Raw genomic sequence first — 20,604 nt, forward strand, 5'->3', positions numbered from 1 at the left:
CTGGTATTTCCAGTACACAGAAGCCCACCTTACAGCAGCCCCTCTGGCATTTGCCAGAACCCACAGATTGCCAGTCCGGGCCTGGTGTTCCTATCTATGCATATTTGTTACATACAATGCCTCCATGACAGGTACTTTATGATATGGGTGTGCTTCCCGCACAGGGGTGCACAGTGTTCCATAACTGCCTGGAGGCACAGGAGGCACTTCCATAGGCAGGCAGGGTATTTGGCTTGGCTCTGAATCAAGGCACTTAGCCTTCAGCAAAACAAGTGACTTAACCTGGTAAGTTCCTTTTAAGTGTTAGGGCTTTTACTCCTCTTTTGTGACTTCTTGCCATGTATGCCCAGCTTATTTTTGCCCCATTTTGTCCATTTGCATGCTATGTTAACTGTCTGGCCACTGCATCAACAACTGGTCCATATGGGCACGTTTGAAGAGGACTGCCTCAGTGTGCCAGTGTCCTGCTGTATAGTGGCCAGGGCTATGGCCAGGCTAAGGCAGATGGCATAGAGAGCTTTCTATGCACTGGCATTTTGTAGTTTGTAATAGTGTCCTAAATAGGCCCGGACTGGCAATCTGTGGGTTCTGGCAAATGCCAGAGGGGCTGCTGTAAGGTGCCACATACACTTACTATTTATTGGGCTGGGGGGCTGTTTGTGCCTCTGAGTACTGGGAATGCCAGGGGGGCTGTAAGATGCCATATACACTTACTATTTATTGGGCTGGGGGGGCTGTTTGTGCCTCTAGGTACTGGGAATGCCAGGGGCGCTGTAAGATGCCATATACACTTACTATTTATTGGGCTGGGGGGGCTGTTTGTGCCTCTAGGTACTGGGAATGCCAGGGGGGCTATAAGGTGCCACAGACAGTCACTATTTATTGGCCTGGGGGGGGGGCTGTTTGTGCCTCTGGGTACTGGGAATGCCAGGGGGCTGTAAGGTGCCATAGACAGTCACTATTTATTGGGCTGGGGGGGGGGGCTGTTTGTGCCTCTGGGTACTGGGAATGCCAGGGGGGCTGTAAGGTGCCACAGACAGTCACTATTTATTGGGCTGGGGGGGGGCTGTTTGTGCCTCTGGGTACTGGGAATGCCAGGGGGGCTGTAAGGTGCCACAGTCACTCACTATTTATTGGGCTGGGGGGGCTGTTTGTGCCTCTGGATACTGGGAATGCCAGGGCTGCTGTAAGATGCCATAGACACTTACTATTTATTGGGCTGGGGGGCTGTTTGTGCCTCTGGATACTGGGAATGCCAGGGCTGCTGTAAGATGCCATAGACACTTACTATTTATTGGGCTGGGGGGGCTGTTTGTGCCTCTGGATACTGGGAATGCCAGGGCTGCTGTAAGATGCCATAGACACTTACTATTTATTGGGCTGGGGGGGCTGTTTGGGCCTCTGGGTACTGGGAATGCCAGGGGGGCTGTAAGGTGCCACAGTCACTCACTATTTATTGGGCTGGGGGGGCTGTTTGTGCCTCTGGATACTGGGAATGCCAGGGCTGCTGTAAGATGCCATAGACACTTACTATTTATTGGGCTGGGGGGCTGTTTGTGCCTCTGGATACTGGGAATGCCAGGGCTGCTGTAAGATGCCATAGACACTTACTATTTATTGGGCTGGGGGGGCTGTTTGGGCCTCTGGGTACTGGGAATGCCAGGGGGGCTGTAAGGTGCCACAGACACTCACTATTTATTGGGCTGGGGGGGGCTGTTTGTGCCTCTGGGTACTGGGAATGCCAGGGGGGCTGTAAGGTGCCACAGACAGTCACTATTTATTGGGCTGGGGGGGGGGGCTGTTTGTGCCTCTGGGTACTGGGAATGCCAGGGGGGCTGTAAGGTGCCACAGACAGTCACTATTTATTGGGCTGGGGGGCTGTTTGTGCCTCTGGGTACTGGGAATGCCAGGGGGGCTGTAAGGTGCCACAGACACTCACTATTTATTGGGCTGGGGGGCTGTTTGTGCCTCTGGGTACTGGGAATGCCAGGGGGGCTGTAAGGTGCCACAGACAGTCACTATTTATTGGGCTGGGGGGGCTGTTTGTGCCTCTGGGTACTGGGAATGCCAGGGGGGCTGTAAGGTGCCACAGACAGTCACTATTTATTGGGCTGGGGGGGGCTGTTTGGGCCTCTGGGTACTGGGAATGCCAGGGGGGCTGTAAGGTGCCACAGACAGTCACTATTTATTGGGCTGGGGGGGCTGTTTGTGCCTCTGGGTACTGGGAATGCCAGGGCTGCTGTAAGGTGCCACAGACAGTCACTATTTATTGGGCTGGGGGGGGCTGTTTGTGCCTCTGGGTACTGGGAATGCCAGGGGGGCTGTAAGGTGCCACAGACACTCACTATTTATTGGGCTGGGGGGGCTGTTTGTGCCTCTGGGTACTGGGAATGCCAGGGGGCTGTAAGGTGCCACAGACAGTCACTATTTATTGGGCTGGGGGGGGGCTGTTTGTGCCTCTGGGTACTGGGAATGCCAGAGGGGCTGTAAGGTGCCACAGACAGTCACTATTTATTGGGCTGGGGGGGGCTGTTTGTGCCTCTGGGTACTGGGAATGCCAGGGGGGCTGTAAGGTGCCACAGACAGTCACTATTTATTGGGCTGGGGGGGGGGGGCTGTTTGGGCCTCTGGGTACTGGGAATGCCAGGGCTTATTTTGAATCCCAGTCTGGATCTGGTCCTAAACCACTGCCTTCCTTTCCTTAGAAAGAAATAACCCTGATAAGCACAAGTAATGGGGCTGTCAAGTATTTATCCTTTATGTGAATGGGAGATAATGTGGGCCAGACCCAGACTGGCAACCTGTGGATTCTGGCCAGAGGAGCTGCCGTTAGATACCATAGACACTCACGATTTGTGAGTGGGCCTATGGGGGGCTGTTTGGACCTGATACGCCAAACCTATTCCTAAGGTGGCCATACACCAGCTGATAAAAGTGATTGGCAGACAGAATTGTCAGCTTATCGGCCTGTGTATGGGGCCCTCAGACAGGCCAGCATGACTGATATGGCCAGATTGGCTAGATATCGGCCAAATGACGATCAGCCAGGTTTAAAAATCGTCCAGGTGTCAAGCAGCTTTCAAAATCCGGTTGGAGCAAGAGGTGCATTTGCTTGGAGGCTGAAGGAGATCTGTTGGTCAAGGCTGTATCAGTAAACAGATGCACTCCTTGCCTGACTGGATTTTCACACCTTCCCAATAGATATCTGGCAGAATGTTCAGCCGATATTGGTCGGGCAGGCATTTCTGAGGGCCCATACTTGAGCCAATAAGTTACCATCTTGATCTAAATTGGCTGAGCCGGCAGCTTACGGTGGTCCCAGTACGGTCTCCTACTGAAAGGAGCCTTCTATCAGTCAGAGGTGCCTTATACAGCCTGCCTGGCCTTGGGTCTGCCTAGGTACCGCCCAGTGGCATGGAGGCACCCATGTGTACTACTACTTATTTACATCAAGTAAATACAGACACTAAAGGTACAGGTTTTTTTTTTTTAAATATATCAAAGTTAACACTTATGTGGTGAAGTAAATATTTATTAACATAGGAACCATGTATTTAAGGAGACATCACAATTCTACCTGCTGAGATAGACTTTCCATTCATCTGGGCAGTCTGAAGGGCCCCAACTTCACTCATTACAGTCGGGTTTCAAAGGGCAAATTGTTCCTACATGAATGAGCATGTTGAGCGGCTACATCTATACTCTGAAAGAAATTCCATAACTTGTATTTCTCTAAAGAGTATGGCTTTAAGGGCAACCTGCTACCAAGTCGGGTTTATCTTCTAATTATTTTATCCAGTGCAAGCTGCCATATTGCTTGCTGCTCCGGCAGTGACAGCTACTGCACTCCTTGCTGGATGTTTGTACTTTTCCTTGGCTGAAATGTTATTATGGCAGCTTGTGGGTCATTGGGCAGAAGAGGAATGTTTATTGCAGGCAGTAAAGTCAATTTCACACCGAGTGAAGTTCAGAGAAACCAATATTGTCAACAGTCGGTCACTTTAACACTGGGTGAGGCCCCAGAGAGAGAGGACACTGCTCAAAACCTGTTGTGGGCAATAAAAGGTGAAGCAGTGTTATCCCATTGCCTTATGTCCTTCTTACATTGCCAACTGGGGGGCAGAGAAAGGAAAACACATGGAACCAGGAAGGTTTAGATACACACAATACTAGGAACCCATCAAAGAAGGTAGCCAAACCTTCTTCAGCTTTCCTCCAATGCCCCCATAACTACAGCATTGGTACGCATCTCAAGAGAGAGACTTGATAACCAGTGGCCCCCCTGCAAAAAAATCTTTAAAGGGGCCCAGCACAGAGTAGCTGACTTACCGCCCCCCCCCCTGCACTAACACTTATAAATCCCTGCTCCCCGCCCACTCACCTACCTCAGAGCTGAAGTTGAGTGGGGATTTACATGTAAAATGGAGGAAGCAGACCCCACAGTCCAGGCCCCGCCACAACTGCTGAGTTTGCTATTGTTATAGCTGTTGTATTTGTCCTACAGTTGTGTTCCAGGCTCAGCATGCAGTTTCAGCCTTGCCTAAGTTGCCATTGTTCCCACAAGTCGCCACATCATTCCATACCTCCTCACACAGTCTCTCTGTAGCCAGTGTCGGACTGGCCCACCAGAATACCAGGAAAACTCAGTGGGCCCTCCTGCCCCTGACCATTTGGCCTGTTTCATGCTCATTCCCTATTTCTGAATGGGAACAAAGTAGAGAAATAGATGGAAGAATAGATGCTAGCATGGAAATAAAAGAGACTGGGAGAATAAAGAGGTTGGGTGGGGAAAGGGGGAAAAATAGTTTGGAGAAGGGTTTTCCCTAAGGTCCCAGTCCATAACTGTCTGTAGCCTTATAATCCCTTCACAAGTCATCAGCAGTGGCCTTCTAGTCAGCTATCGTATATGTTCTTATGCAGTTTTACTAGCTGTGTTGGGCTCTACACAAGTTGACTAGACAAGTTTACTTAATCAAGGCCACCGAGTGAGAGCTTATGGCTAAGCTATCCAATGTCAGTAGGTTACCTGTGTGACCCCATGCCCACCTATGGCCCCCCGTCCTGCTGACAGCAGAAGGCTGATTTACATTTTTATTACTCAAATAGGGCCCCATCCTTCATTCAGCCTTCACCCAAGCCTGGTCCTCCAAACGTGCAGGGAAGGAATCTTCCTTACCCACAATACCATCAGTGTGACTAGCTGGAGCAGCTGAGATATACTCTTTTTAAGCCTCCGCTGACAGAGTTACAGCAGGTGATTTCTACAGACTTGCCCTTGCCGGTGTTTGGAAAGTGTGCCTCAGGTTGCATTGGTGTTACTGGTTCCTTCCCACCTCTTTCCCATTCACCTTGGCCAGTCGTCCCCAACCAGTGGCTCGTGAGCAACATGTTGCTCTCCAACCCTTTGGATGCTGCTCCCAGTGGCCTCAAAGCAAATGCGTATTTTTTAATTCTTGGCTTGGGGGCAAGTTTTGGAGACATAAAAACCAGGTGTACTGACAAACAGAGTCTCCTATAGGCTGGCAGTCCACATAGGGGCTGCCGAATAGCCAATAACAGTCCTTATTTGGCACCCCCAGGTACATGTTTCATGCTCGTGTTGCTCCCCAACTCTTTTTACACTTAAATGTGGCTCACGGGTAAAAAAGGTTGGGGATCCCTGACCTTGGCTATTCCACATTTAGATGAGGAAAAAACATTTTTTTCAGACTTCATGGCTTCAGGCTCCTATCCCCTTTGCAGTCTGATATTCAATCAGGTCCCCATCAGCTTGTTAAAAAGGTTTAGAGACACATAGATGTAAAGCTGCTATGGCTCTAGGGCGGTGTATGGGCAAATACTCCCAATCTGACTCTGACGTGGCTTGAGATTGTGCCCCTCACTGCATTACTAGAGTTTGCCAACCTATAGGCCGAAACAATATGGGCACTAAGTGGCTTTCCATGGACTTGATTAAGGCTTTATTTATGATAGACTGCACATAACCTTGTTCTGCACCCATTTTTAGGGGGCATTATGGTAAGTTAATTCTGGCAAAAGTCATAGTTGGTATCCTGGCAAGGCTATTAGTGGTAGGCTTCCCCTATCTGTCATGTTAAAGGGGATCTGTACCCCATTTAACATATGTTAAAACCTGCTTCATCTAAATAAACTGTTTTCATAAAAATAGTATGTGCCATTGGGTAATCCTTAATAGAAAAGTGCCATTTTGAGTACTAAGTGCCACCCCTGGGATCATAGGATTCACTGTGCACACAAACAAGCCAAGGCACACATACATGTTAGGTCTCATCAGCCAATGAATGGGCAGAGTAAAGGTGGCCATATACATTCAGATTTTAGTCTTTTTTGGACATCGGAACATTCAAACTGAAACTGTAGGATAAAGCCCTAAATATAACAAATGGAGGATGTTCTGAACATGAAATAGTTGGCAGACACCTATTGTATGATTGTACTGCCCCCCCAAGGTTATTGGTCAGATACACAATACACGTGCAGATTGTATCCTTATCCAACCGAAATTTTCTAACCTGGCCAATTGAACAATCACCATGGAAGGAAAATTATTGGGACAATAATCTGGAACGCACACACGTTTATTATGGTTTAATCAGTTCCTGTATGGCCAGATTTAGGGGCTCATTTATGGCTAAACCTGTAGCCATAGGGGGGCTCTATAGGGAATCTGGGAGAATTTCTTTAGACGCACAATAGAACAGTAAGGTAAATGTATCTGCTTTATTCTCTGCTTACTGAAATGCAAGGAGCTTTAATTAAGCCCTTATGGAAAAAAAAACCTCTTCATCCCGCTGGGGGCTCGGGGATCAGATATCCCAGTTTATCTGCAAAAAAGCTGAACCGGAGCAGCGCGTGGCCGGAACTGATGGAGTGTGTGTCAGTTTAGTGCGGATCTGGGAGCTCTCTCTTATCTCTCTGCATTTGATGGAGCACGGCCCATTTGTTTTTACTTCCCCGTGTCTAGAGCGGTTTGACCCTCGCTGAGGATGTCATCAATAACAGCCAATCAGGGCATTTTTCACATACACTTAGTTTGTTGGCCTAAGTATTGTGTCCAAATAAATCTAGTCCAGTCATTTTGGTATTGGCTGATCAGGTCTGGACTGGGATTCAAAAAAGACCCTGGCGTTTCAATTACACAGGGGCCCAAACAGCCCCCCCCCAGCCCAATAAATAGTGACTGTCTGTGGCACCTTACAGCCCCCCTGGCATTCCCAGTACCCAGAGGCACAAACAGCCCCCCCCAGCCCAATAAATAGTGAGTGTCTGTGGCACCTTACAGCCCCCCTGGCATTCCCAGTACCCAGAGGCCCAAACAGCCCCCCCCCAGCCCAATAAATAGTGACTGTCTGTGGCACCTTACAGCCCCCTGGCATTCCCAGTACCCAGAGGCACAAACAGCCCCCCAGCCCAATAAATAGTGACTGTCTGTGGCACCTTACAGCCCCCCTGGCATTCCCAGTACCCAGAGGCACAAACAGCCCCCCCCCAGCCCAATAAATAGTGAGTGTCTGTGGCACCTTACAGCCCCCCTGGCATTCCCAGTACCCAGAGGCCCAAACAGCCCCCCCCCAGCCCAATAAATAGTGACTGTCTGTGGCACCTTACAGCCCCCTGGCATTCCCAGTACCCAGAGGCACAAACAGCCCCCCAGCCCAATAAATAGTGACTGTCTGTGGCACCTTACAGCCCCCTGGCATTCCCAGTACCCAGAGGCACAAACAGCCCCCCAGCCCAATAAATAGTGACTGTCTGTGGCACCTTACAGCAGCCCCTCTGGCACTTGCCAGACCCACTGATTGCCAGTCCGGGCCTGAACCAAATGATCTCCCTCAATTTCCTACCATCTTAAAACAGCACATCGGATTACAGTTAAAGTGGCCATAAAGCTAAAGACACGCTCGTTTGGCTAGGTCACCAGATCTTTGGATCAGCCCAATATGGAGCAGCACAAAAGTGCCTATAGGGGGCGGTTGTTTAATGGGCACCAATTCCGGCCAGATATGTGGTCAGAGAGGCCCCACACACTGGCAGATCTGGGGCAAATTAGCCTGCGTATGGCCAGCTTAAGTTTTTCCACCTGAAAATGTATGGCATTTTCCAATTGCCCCTTCTTGTTGTCATTGTATATCCCCTTAGGAGCAGTGAAGGGGCATTTTGACTGTCAGTGGTCTCCACCAGAGGTTATCGAGGGTCAAAACACCCCAGGTGCCCCAGCCCTTAGCTTACACAAGCTGCCTTTGTTTTGAACATATAAAAGTAAAAAAACATGTACAATACTGGTTTGTGAATATACAAAGTCACACCCAGTACGTCATCACGAGTGCCTGAGATGCCATGAGTAGCAATGGGAGGGGAAACATTGTGATTTAGCTTTCCCCCCTGGGGGGGGGGCAGTTTGGGCCTCTGGGTACTGGGAATGCCAGGGGGGCTGTAAGGTGCCACAGACAGTCACTATTTATTGGGCTGGGGGGGCTGTTTGTGCCTCTGGGTACTGGGAATGCCAGGGGGGGCTGTAAGGTGCCACAAACAGTCACTATTTATTGGTCTGGGGGGCTGTTTGTGCCTCTGGGTACTGGGAATGCCAGGGGGGCTGTAAGGTGCCACAGACAGTCACTATTTATTGGGCTGGGGGGGCTGTTTGTGCCTCTGGGTACTGGGAATGCCAGGGGGGCTGTAAGGTGCCACAGACAGTCACTATTTATTGGGCTGGGGGGCTGTTTGTGCCTCTGGGTACTGGGAATGCCAGGGGGGCTGTAAGGTGCCACAGACACTCCCTATTTATTGGGCTGGGGGGCTGTTTGTGCCTCTGGGTACTGGGAATGCCAGGGGGGCTGTAAGGTGCCACAGACAGTCACTATTTATTGGGCTGGGGGGGCTGTTTGTGCCTCTGGGTACTGGGAATGCCAGGGGGGCTGTAAGGTGCCACAGACAGTCACTATTTATTGGGCTGGGGGGCTGTTTGTGCCTCTGGGTACTGGGAATGCCAGGGGGGCTGTAAGGTGCCATAGTCACTCACTATTTATTGGGCTGGGGGGGCTGTTTGTGCCTCTGGGTACTGGGAATGCCAGGGGGGCTGTAAGGTGCCACAGACACTCCCTATTTATTGGGCTGGGGGGGGCTGTTTGTGCCTCTGGGTACCGGGAATGCCATTTTGACACGATAATTTCTGTCACAAACTTTCCAGATCCGAACGATCGTAAATGGCGGGAAAACCTTTCTGACTTTGATCCTTCTGTGCATGATTTTGGAAGCCTCCCATAGGGCTCAATGGCACTCTGCAACTCCAACCCGGCCCAAGGAAAGCCTCCCATAGGGCTCAATGGCACTCTGCAACTCCAACCCGGCCCAAGGAAAGTCTCCCATAGGGCTCAATGGCACTCTGCAGCTCCAACCCGGCCCAAGGAAAGTCTCCCATAGGGCTCAATGGCATTCTGCAGCTCCAACCCGGCCCAAGGAAAGTCTCCCATAGGGCTCAATGGCACTCTGCAGCTCCAACCTGGCAAATAGAGTCAAGATACCGAAGCTTGAATGAATCCGTAATGGTCATAGTCTTTGAGAAACAGTCATACAATTATAACGATATTATTGTGGTCATTACGAAAAGTTCTATAAATTAGAAAAAATACTATTTTTTTCTCAAAATAAAAGTTGGTGGTTTAATGAATTAGCCCCCAAGTGTTGCCAGGGCCTACCCCAGTCAAGGCCAATGACTCCCCCGTGAGAATGGACAGCATTTATTTGCAGCATTATTGGTAAATCCTGTGGATAATCTGGAAATCTGCCGCAGAAACCAAAGTCCCCCCCCTCGTATTTTGGCCACCCATTTCCATGTCCCAAATTGGCCAATTAACCATTGCACTGCTGTGCAGACGAGACACTTGTTCTCATAAATATACTGTGAGACGGTGGGAGGGGAGCGCAGCACGGAGGTAGGGAAGGCCCAGGCCAACATGTGGGCGCAGGGGGCCCGTTGCGGTTACAACAGCTGGCTCCAGTTTAGCTCTGTCATTTTATGCTTCCTTCTGGGAAGATCAGAGCCTCCACGGGCAGTCGCTGTGTTCTGCTGGGGAATTAGGGGTTTGGACAGGCTGGAAAGATGACTGTCCCCTTTGGCCTCCTCCTTGTTTATTTTTATTTCTATTCCTGCAACTGCAGTTTCCAAAGGAGAGCGGAGCCTTCAGTTTATTTTCCTGTTCATGCAGCGACGGAGCCCGGCTCCAATCTCCATGAGCCAGAGGAACAGCTCCAAACCCACAGGCGCTCGGCACAATGTTTGCAAACATGAAAGGAGCTGCTTTGTGGCTGGTCCCGCTCTATATTTGGGTCCCAAGAATGTTGTCCACCTGTGCCCGACTTGCTTTCCGCTTGCAAGGGGGTCTTGTGGAAATAAATAAATCCGATATAAATAGCTGGCACTATCCAGGCTGGAAAGTAAGCCAAGTACTCTAAAGGGACTGGTCCAGACTGGGAGTCAAAATAGGCCCTGGCATTCCCCGTACCCAGAGGCACAAACAGCCCCCCCAGCCCAATAAATAGTGACTGTCTGTGGCACCTTACAGCCCCCCTGGCATTCCCAGTACCCAGAGGCACAAACAGCCCCCCAGCCCAATAAATAGTGACTGTCTGTGGCACCTTACAGCCCCCCTGGCATTCCCAGTACCCAGAGGCACAAACAGCCCCGCCAGCCCAATAAATAGTGACTGTCTGTGGCACCTTACAGCCCCCCTGGCATTCCCAGTACCCAGAGGCACAAACAGCCCCCCCAGCCCAATAAATAGTGACTGTCTGTGGCACCTTACAGCCCCCCTGGCATTCCCAGTACCCAGAGGCCCAAACAGCCCTCCCCCCCCAGCCCAATAAATAGTGACTGTCTGTGGCACCTTACAGCCCCCCTGGCATTCCCAGTACCCAGAGGCCCAAACAGCCCCCCCCCAGCCCAATAAATAGTGACTGTCTGTGGCACCTTACAGCCCCCCTGGCATTCCCCATACCCAGAGGCACAAACAGCCCCCCCCCAGCCCAATAAATAGTGAGTGTCTGTGGCACCTTACAGCCCCCCTGGCATTCCCAGTACCCAGAGGCCCAAACAGCCCCCCCCCCCAGCCCAATAAATAGTGAGTGTCTGTGGCACCTTACAGCCCCCCTGGCATTCCCAGTACCCAGAGGCACAAACAGCCCCCCCAGCCCAATAAATAGTGACTATGGCACCTTACAGCCCCCCTGGCATTCCCAGTACCCAGAGGCCCAAACAGCCCCCCCCAGCCCAATAAATAGTGAGTGTCTGTGGCACCTTACAGCCCCCCTGGCATTCCCAGTACCCAGAGGCCCAAACAGCCCTCCCCCCCCAGCCCAATAAATAGTGACTGTCTGTGGCACCTTACAGCCCCCTGGCATTCCCAGTACCCAGAGGCCCAAACAGCCCCCCCCCCAGCCCAATAAATAGTGACTGTCTGTGGCACCTTACAGCCCCCCTGGCATTCCCCATACCCAGAGGCACAAACAGCCCCCCCAGCCCAATAAATAGTGACTGTCTGTGGCACCTTACAGCCCCCCTGGCATTCCCAGTACCCAGAGGCCCAAACAGCCCCCCCCCCAGCCCAATAAATAGTGAGTGTCTGTGGCACCTTACAGCTCCCCTGGCATTCCCCATACCCAGAGGCCCAAACAGCCCCCCCCCCCAGCCCAATAAATAGTGAGTGTCTGTGGCACCTTACAGCCCCCCTGGCATTCCCAGTACCCAGAGGCCCAAACAGCCCCCCCCCAGCCCAATAAATAGTGAGTGTCTGTGGCACCTTACAGCCCCCCTGGCATTCCCAGTACCCAGAGGCACAAACAGCCCCCCCCCAGCCCAATAAATAGTTACTGTCTGTGGCACCTTACAGCCCCCCTGGCATTTCCAGTACCCAGAGGCCCAAACAGCCCCCCCAGCCCAATAAATAGTGACTGTCTGTGGCACCTTACAGCCCCCCTGGCATTCCCAGTACCCAGAGGCACAAACAGCCCCCCCAGCCCAATAAATAGTGACTGACTGTGGCACCTTACAGCCCCCCTGGCATTCCCAGTACCCAGAGGCACAAACAGCCCCCCCAGCCCAATAAATAGTGAGTGGCTGTGGCACCTTACAGCCCCCCTGGCATTCCCAGTACCCAGAGGCACAAACAGCCCCCCCAGCCCAATAAATAGTGAGTGTCTGTGGCACCTTACAGCCCCCCTGGCATTCCCAATACCCAGAGGCACAAACAGCCCCCCAGCCCAATAAATAGTGACTGTCTGTGGCACCTTACAGCCCCCCTGGCATTTGCCAGAACCCACAGATTGCCAGCCCGGGCCTGAGGACTGGCAAAGAAGAGAATTAAAGGGGTTGTTCATCTTTGAATAAGCTTTTAGTATGGTAGCCATAGAGGTAGAGAGTAATATTCTAACCCAATTTGCAGTTGGTCTTCATTTTTTATTGTTTGTGGGTTTTTTTAAATATTTCAACTCAGTTTAAATGATCTTAACACAGGGGTGGGCAAACTTTTAGGCTCAGGGGCCACATCGACTTTAAAAATTTGCCAGACGGGCCGGGCCAGCGCTTACATGCAGTCTTGATGCCAAGTGTCGCGTGATGAGACTTGCGGAGTCGGGGCAAAGCGAGATACAAAAAAGACCAACGGGCTGGACGTGGCCCACGGGCCCTAGTTTTCCCACCCCTGCTTTAACAAGCCGGGGTGTTAGGAGAGGCCTAAATAGAAAGATAATTAATAAAAAGTAACAATAAAATTGCAGCCTCGGCAATAGATTTTTGGCTGCCGAGTTTAGTGACCCCCATGTAAAAGTTGGAAAGAAAAGGTCAAATAAACAAAATAACTAACGAAGGCCAACTGAAAAGTTGCTTAGAATTGGCCCTTCTGGGACATACGTCTGTCTGGGGCCCAGCGACTGGTGGAGGATGCATAGAGGTCAGTCGGTGGATTCTGACCCCACTGGGGGAAATAGTGCCGTATAGCACAAGGGGCTTATAATTACCCAATAGGCAGCTCAGTTGTTGCCGAATGTTAAACTATGGCAGCTCCCGCTGTGATCGATACAGTTCCCGCCGTGCTTTGTACATTCCGGCACCCATTATATCCACTGTGGGGGGCCCATGTCCGTCTGTCTGCCCTCCCACCTCAGCTAATTGCTCTCACTTGCCTTGTGTGTCGCTCTCTCCCTCTGCTGAATTCCCGATATTAACCCTTTGTCTCCTCCTTTCCCCGCCAACATATACAGACACATAAGGGAATCCCCCCTCATGGTGCCCAATGCTACCAGGTACATTCTATAATACAGTCGTGAACGAAATATATAAGAACAGGTTTAAACTCGACTGCCTGATCCCCGTTGGCTGATTGGCCGGGGCAAACGCTGCGACCCACCTACGACTCCCAGTAAATACGCCGTGTGTCACCCCTGAGTCATTCCAGCTCTAATGGGGCAGAACACGCTGCTATAAAAAGCCAATTGTGTGTCGTTTGAAAGTTGTTTGCACATCGCATGGGAAACCGCTTCGTATTTGCCAATTGGGCTAAAGCAAATGATTTCTTTCCCTTTGTAGTCTCGCCGGCGGCCTGGGAGAGCGTTTAGCTTCATTAAAGGGGAAATTAACCCTACAAGAAACCTGATTCGGTTTCCATATTGAGGGTGTGGTGCTTACGTACCCCTGCAGAGCTTGCAATCCATTAAGCACATCCTATTACAGCTGTCTAGTGAGTGCTAGTGGGTTTTTTCTCCCCCCATGTTGAATGACTGTGGCCGGCCTTATGCCTTTGGTGGCTGCCAGTGGTTCTGTCGGTCTCTCTCTCGAGGGGACTGCGGCTGAAGGGGAAGATCTGTGAGAGAAAGCCACCATATAATTTATACTGAGCTGCAGATATTTATACACATGGAAAACACACACGGTGTTCTAACGCTGCCCATTCACCCTCGTGGGAGACTTCCCGGCTAAGGTGGCCTCCATATTAATCCCAGGTCCACTGCCATTGGGCGGAGCCAAACTGTTATATAATCATGGAAATGGTCACAGCACATCTGTAATTATGTATTTATATAGGCCTAATAGTGTAAATGCCTTGCTCCTCCTAATATAAGGGCCAGAGAGGATCATGGGGCCCCTGGTAATGCAGGAAGGCTGGGGCCCCAGTTTCAAATAAATAACTTAGGGATGTCCAGTAAGGAGCCCTCAAGCTGTTACTGATCTATATATATATATCTATATATATATATAGATAGAGAGCACGAGAGAGAGTGAGTGAGAGTGAGTAACAATGGCAGCACAATACATAACAAACTGTCATAGACTGCGAGAGACAGGACTTTCCCCTGTCCCCATATACTGACCCAATATCCCCACCCCCTTAAACCCCACCCCTATTCCCATATAATGACCCCCTAACCCCACCCATTACACCCTCTACCTGCTTTGGCAATGCTAAATGTATTTGGTCCTGCCAATAAAGCTCATTTGATTTGATTTGGTTAGAGAGAAGGATAGGGAGAGGGGGATCTGGAGTGGGAGCTGCCATATCTATTGACCCAACTAGATCTTTACACTTCAGTAGACCAATGCCCTCTAGTGGCAATACATAGATGGCAACGATATCCTGAGATACCCAGACTAAAGCAAGTACTGTGGCATCTACACATGAAGTGTCGGACCCATGGGCCCCCCGGGGGGATCTGACCTGCAGGGCCCCCATCGTCCACCACAGATTTCTGCGTAATAAATACCCTTATTCTGACACGCAGGTGTGCTCTTATAATATATTGCCTATAGAAGGGCAGGTGAATCCTAGTACTTTTCATCTTTGATCTTTTTTTTTTTGCCCATAGCCGTCATTTATGTGATAAAAGGGATATTTTATTTTAGGGATTATATAGACAGATCCCCTGTTTACTCTTTATTATTCCTTTTTGTTTCCAGTTCAGTTTGCCTTTGCTGATGGGTATTATCCTTCACCTCTTACCTGTATGCCTTGGGTTTTGCGATTCCTTTTATCCCTTTGTCTTTTATGTCCCAGCTGGGGGATCAGTGCAGCAGCAACGTTCTAGCATTACTTGCCATAAGGGCTTTAGGCATGTATATTTTTGTCTGGAGATGAAGGGAAACTCCTTTTAGCTCTGGGTATAGGCTTATAAGACACCTACACACACACTTTGGGTCTTTGGTGGGAAAGTACCGTACAGTACCCCTAACATCACTGGTACCAACTGATGGTGCATTGTAGTAACCCTGAGTTATCTGCATAGCTACAGTGTTCCTTGTAAGCTTAGCTGGGCATATTCTGTAAGATCTACTTGTTTGATTGGGTCACTTTGCCTGCCTAGGTGGGGCCACCCAAATAGGCCACTACTCTACAGTATAGCTACAGACCACCTACGTGGGGTAATTCAGGGTTATTTACACAAGCTCACTAATAAATAAACAATTTCAAGCTGATGTTGATGGGGAAATGTGATGATATTAGTTCCATACATGGGCTGATGTGATTTGGCCAATATCCTTCAGTTTATGGGCACCATTAATTACATTTAACAGACCATCCCACTCTGAGCCATTAGCTTTGTCATTTTCTGGTTGTCCAATGACTAAGGTATGAAACCTGATGATGAGTTGTAAGGGGAGGTCTTATTGTTATGTGACCAAAACTGGGAAGTCTCAGGCTGAAGCCCCACCTTGTTTTCCTTACAGGTTCTTCAAAAACGTTATTGCTCTTTAGCCCTCCCACTTCCCTCAGTATTCATTCTGCATCTCACACCAAATATAATCCAGACATTCTAGCCATCACTCTTCAACCATCAGACATCAGTCCACATCCCTCTTCCATCAGTTCTCATACAGTATGTTGCCCATCGATCCTCATTCCTAAACCATTTGTCCTCAGCAATGAGTCCATATCCCTCTTCCATTGGTTCCCATCTCTTGGCCGTCATTCCTTATCCATAAAACCATCAGTCCTTGTCTCTCAAGTCATTAGTTTTGAATCCTCAGCCAACAGTCCTCGTTATTCAGAAATCAGTCATCAATCTTCAGTCCTCGGCCAACAGTCCATATTACTAAACCCACTGTCCTCATACCTCAGCCACCAACCTTCATCCCTCAGCCATGAGTCCATATCCCTTTTCCATTGGTTCTCATCTCTTGGCCATGATTCTTTATCCATAAAACCATCAGTCCTTGTCTCTCAATTCCCATTCCTAAGTCATTAGTCTTGATCCCTCAGCCAACAGTCTTCGTTATTCAGAAATCAGTCATCAATCTTCAGTCCTCGGCCAACAGTCCATATTGCTAAGCCCACTGTCCTCATACCTCGGCCACCAACCTTCATCCCTCAGCCATGAGTCCATATCCCTTTTCCATTGGTTCTCATCTCTTGGCCATGATTCTTTATCCATACAACCATCAGTCCTTGTCTCTCAATTCCCATTCCTAAGTCATTAGTCTTGATCCCTCAGCCAACAGTCTTCGTTATTCAGAAATCAATCTTCAGTCCTCGGCCAACAGTCCATATTGCTAAGCTCACTGTCTTCATACCTCAGCCACCAACCTTCATCCCCCAGCCATTGATCTTTATCCTTCAGCCAGCACTCATCCCTTGGCATCTCATGTATCTACAATCATCAGCCATGTCTGTAGGCCTCTCAGCTCAGTGCTCTGCTTTTGTGTCTTTCAGACCTTCTGTCTATGAAGGAGTATCATTGTTTGCTGCAGATACTATGCCCAGATTTTCCTGAGGATCTGACCCAGAAGGCAGCAAGGTGAGTCTTACGTTAACCACTAAGCAGATCCCAATGAAAGGGCAATTGTGAAGTAGGCTTTGTCTTCTAGAGGCCCAAACAGCTCCCACCAGCCCACTAAATAGGGATTGTCTATGGCATCTTACAGCAGCCCCTCTGGCATTTGCCTGAACCCACAGATTGCCAGTCTGGGCCTGGAGCCAAGAAAGGTAAGAAGGCAGCCCTGTGAATAACAACTTTATAGGGTAGTTAGTAGGGCAGTCATATGCTCCACCGAGGAGTGTAAAAGGGTTCATACCTCAAAAGTTACCAGTATGGTTGCCCCCTGGCTGGTGCTTAACATCCCATGTAATGTCATCAAACAACCAGGAATGAGATGAACTTGCACCTACACATGAAAGCTGATTTATAATGTGAGCCAGTTCCCTGCACAAGTGGCCCATTAGTGTCCTGTACACACCCAGCTTATCTGCAGCCCTGCACAATATTGACATAACAAAGCTCCCGTGCCCACTCACTTTATAGAAGGAAACAGATAGAAAGAAAACATATTCCATTTCCTTCAACTTATCAGCCGCGGCTACTTCATTGGTTGCCCCGACTCTCAATCTTCTGTTTTCTGCGGAGAAATGAAAGCTGTAAGATTTAAACCATCTGCAAACTTCTATTTGTGTCTCCAGTGTGTAGTTAATCCAGGCTGAGCGGCGCGGTTATCTCAAGTGAGTAATAAATCACTCTCTGCAGAGCCATTGCCTCTAACATATTGTCCAACCTACCTAGTTGCTCAGTGCGTGGCCACATCTAGTGAGTCATGTACAGATAAACATTCCCTGCTCAGAGGCTCCAAACATTCTGTATATTCATACGCCGTGCCGAGAAATAGCCCCTCCGCTCCCATCTCTTACCTTCTGCCGAAACGCACAAGTGTGCAATATTGGTGGCAAAATCCCCTCCGCCTGTCTGTACCTGGGCCACCGTCAGTGTGACTGTTGGGCACCTAAGGGGTTGCCAAAAGGAGCCGATACTCTGAACATAGTTGGAACAGGATGGAAATAGTATAAAAATAAAGATATCAGCATAGCAAGATGGCGGCAGTAGGACAAGATGGTGATATGGGGACACAGCGGATACAGTAGCTCACAATTTCTACAGTATTATATGGTCTTTTAGCTGCTGTGTTGGATTAAAAAAGCCCTTTACATTAGTTGATTGACCACATTTTGGGAAGCACTGATTGGGCAACAAATGAAAGGGCTGTAGGTTGGACCAGGCCCAGACTGGCAATCTGTGGGTTCAGGCAAATGCCAGAGGGGCTGCTGTAAGGTGCCATAGACAGTCATTATTTATTGGGCTGCTGGGGGGCTGTTTGGGCCTCGGTGTACTTGAAATGCCAGGGCCTATTTTGAGTCCCAGTCCGGACCTGGGTTGGATGGTCATATTTTTTAGAACTACTACATGTGATACAGGGTCGGACTGGGCCGGAGGGACACCAGGAAAAAAACCCTGGTGGCTCAGAACCGATCCCTGCCTGTCCTCCCCCGCTGCCCTCCCTCCCCCGATTGCAGCAGAATTAAATGGGAGCCCCTGGGTAGGACACCCCAGTCCGACCCTGATGTGATAACCATTTGTGCATCATGCACCATTGCTCACTGTTGGGACAACTTATGCCAAGCTGTCATCTCTTTCTATTTTTTGGTGCATAATTCTGATTTTGGCACCTTCCCCCCCAGTCTCCAGTCACCCTACTGCATTCCCCCAATTTCTTTAAAATGTTCCCATCAAATTCCAAATGCAGTAAACATTCAGTGACATTATATGGAGCAGGTAGGGGCAGATTCAGCGGCTTCAGTAGAGCAAACGCGCGTGCCGTCACTTCTGGGGGTGCATACGAGTACATGGAGGCTCTTCTTGGCGGCGGGTCCCTCTTAGAAAAGGTCAACAACTGTGCTCATGGTGTCACCCAGTGGAACAGAACCCTAAACATATGAAAACCTCACAATACAATAGAGATATTGAGTGACAAACAGCCTGTGCATAATGTGATTGGCCTTTGGGCAAGGGAATGGGCTACTAAATGAAGTCCAGGAAGAAAGGGAGAACTTGGCTATTAAATTGGGATGCCCCAGGAGTAATGTGCCCCTATTGGTACCCTAGTTGCTTGGTCCGGTGCCCCTCCAGCCTTCCCACTTGCACCCACTGTCCCTCGCCACATTCATTGGCTTTATCACTACAACATCCACTTGGTCGGTCTGTAGCCCAATCTACAATTTGCTTGGATCTGCCCCTTGATCTGAGCCCTAGACATGTGCCTACCTTGCCTACCCCTGATCATCTATGTAAAGGTGCCCATACCCGGGCTGATTGGCACGTGCAAAGAGTGATAGGAACAGCAGGGATAGGAGCTGAGGCCACTAACCAATAGCGTTGCCTCTGCTTTCAGTAGGGGAAATAAAATCAAAAGGGTACGTTCCCCTTGATTAAAAAGGCAGGTATGTACTGCGGGTGATATCACTGTTAAATGTTATCTGTAGTGCTTAATAGGATAATAGGGAATGTGTGTATATGTATGTGTGTTTGTGTGTATGTGGGGGGGGGAGAGAAGGGGAGCGGGGAGGGGGGAGAGATAACAGAATTTTTTACACTTTGTACAAGACATCAAACAGATGAGGGGAGGCCTTTGGAAAGCAACATGAAAGAGGCGCCAACGAGAAGGCTGTGAAGTGCGAGGGAATTCACTGGCGGCCACTTGTGTTTGTGGCTATTTCTGTGTGTTTGTGTGCATGGCTCTCTGTGTGTGTTTGTGGCTATTTCTGTGTGTTTGTGTGCATGGCTCTGTGTGTGTTTGTGGCTATTTCTGTGTGTGTGTGTGCATGGCTCTGTGTGTGTTTGTGGCTATTTCTGTGTGTGTGTGTGTGTGCATGGCTCTGTGTGTGTTTGTGGCTATTTCTGTGTGTGTGTGTGCATGGCTCTGTGTGTGTTTGTGGCTATTTCTGTGTGTGTGTGTGCATGGCTCTGTGTGTGTTTGTGGCTATTTCTGTGTGTGTGTGTGCATGGCTCTGTGTGTGTTTGTGGCTATTTCTGTGTGTTTGTGTGCATGGCTCTGTGTGTGCAGTTGGGTCAGGCACCGACGGCTTTGTGCCCTCTAGCTTTTGTGCAACTGCAACTCCCAACACCACTGACAGGGGACAACAGCCTGTGACCAATGTAAATAACCTTGTTGCTGCTCACATTGAGTCTCCAACCTCTTAACCGGGCCCCTTATTTCCTGACTCAGATATGAGAAATAGAGGAGAAAAATTGCCCGGGGCATTCAGCAATGCCTCCTCCGTCACTAAATACATTCATGTCTGTGGTACCTGCTCTGCCTTGGCAGCCCCTCTGTGCGTATTAATTGCTTAAACTGCTGCCCACACAGGACTGGCACGCTTTGCTCTATCCACACAGGACTGGCACGCTTTGCTCTATCCACACAGGACTGGCACGCTTTGCTCTATCCACACAGGACTGGCACGCTTTGCTCTATCCACACAGGACTGGCACGCTTTGCTCTATCCACACAGGACTGGCACGCTTTGCTCTATCCACACAGGACTGGCACGCTTTGCTCTATCCACATAGGACTGGCACGCTTTGCTCTATCCACACAGGACTGGCACGCTTTGCTCTATCCACACAGGACTGGCACGCTATACTCTATCCACATAGGACTGGCACGCTTTGCTCTATCCACACAGGACTGGCACGCTTTGCTCTATCCACACAGGACTGGCACGCTTTGCTCTATCCACACAGGACTGGCACGCTTTGCTCTATCCACATAGGACT

At 49.7% G+C, this 20,604-nt stretch overlaps 1 protein-coding gene across 1 annotated transcript in view; it reads left to right on the plus strand.

Moving 5' to 3' along the window:
- c11orf49 (chromosome 11 open reading frame 49) overlaps positions 1-20,604 on the plus strand; it is a 93,021-nt gene that overhangs the window by 66,182 nt on the left and 6,235 nt on the right. Inside the window, 1 exon segment of the mRNA NM_001079316.1 lies at positions 16,716-16,800. Within this exon segment, the coding sequence (NP_001072784.1) occupies positions 16,716-16,800 (85 nt within the window).

The sequence above is a fragment of the Xenopus tropicalis genome, chromosome 4, assembly GCF_000004195.4.
Source record: "Xenopus tropicalis strain Nigerian chromosome 4, UCB_Xtro_10.0, whole genome shotgun sequence".
Taxonomy (NCBI): domain Eukaryota; kingdom Metazoa; phylum Chordata; class Amphibia; order Anura; family Pipidae; genus Xenopus; species Xenopus tropicalis.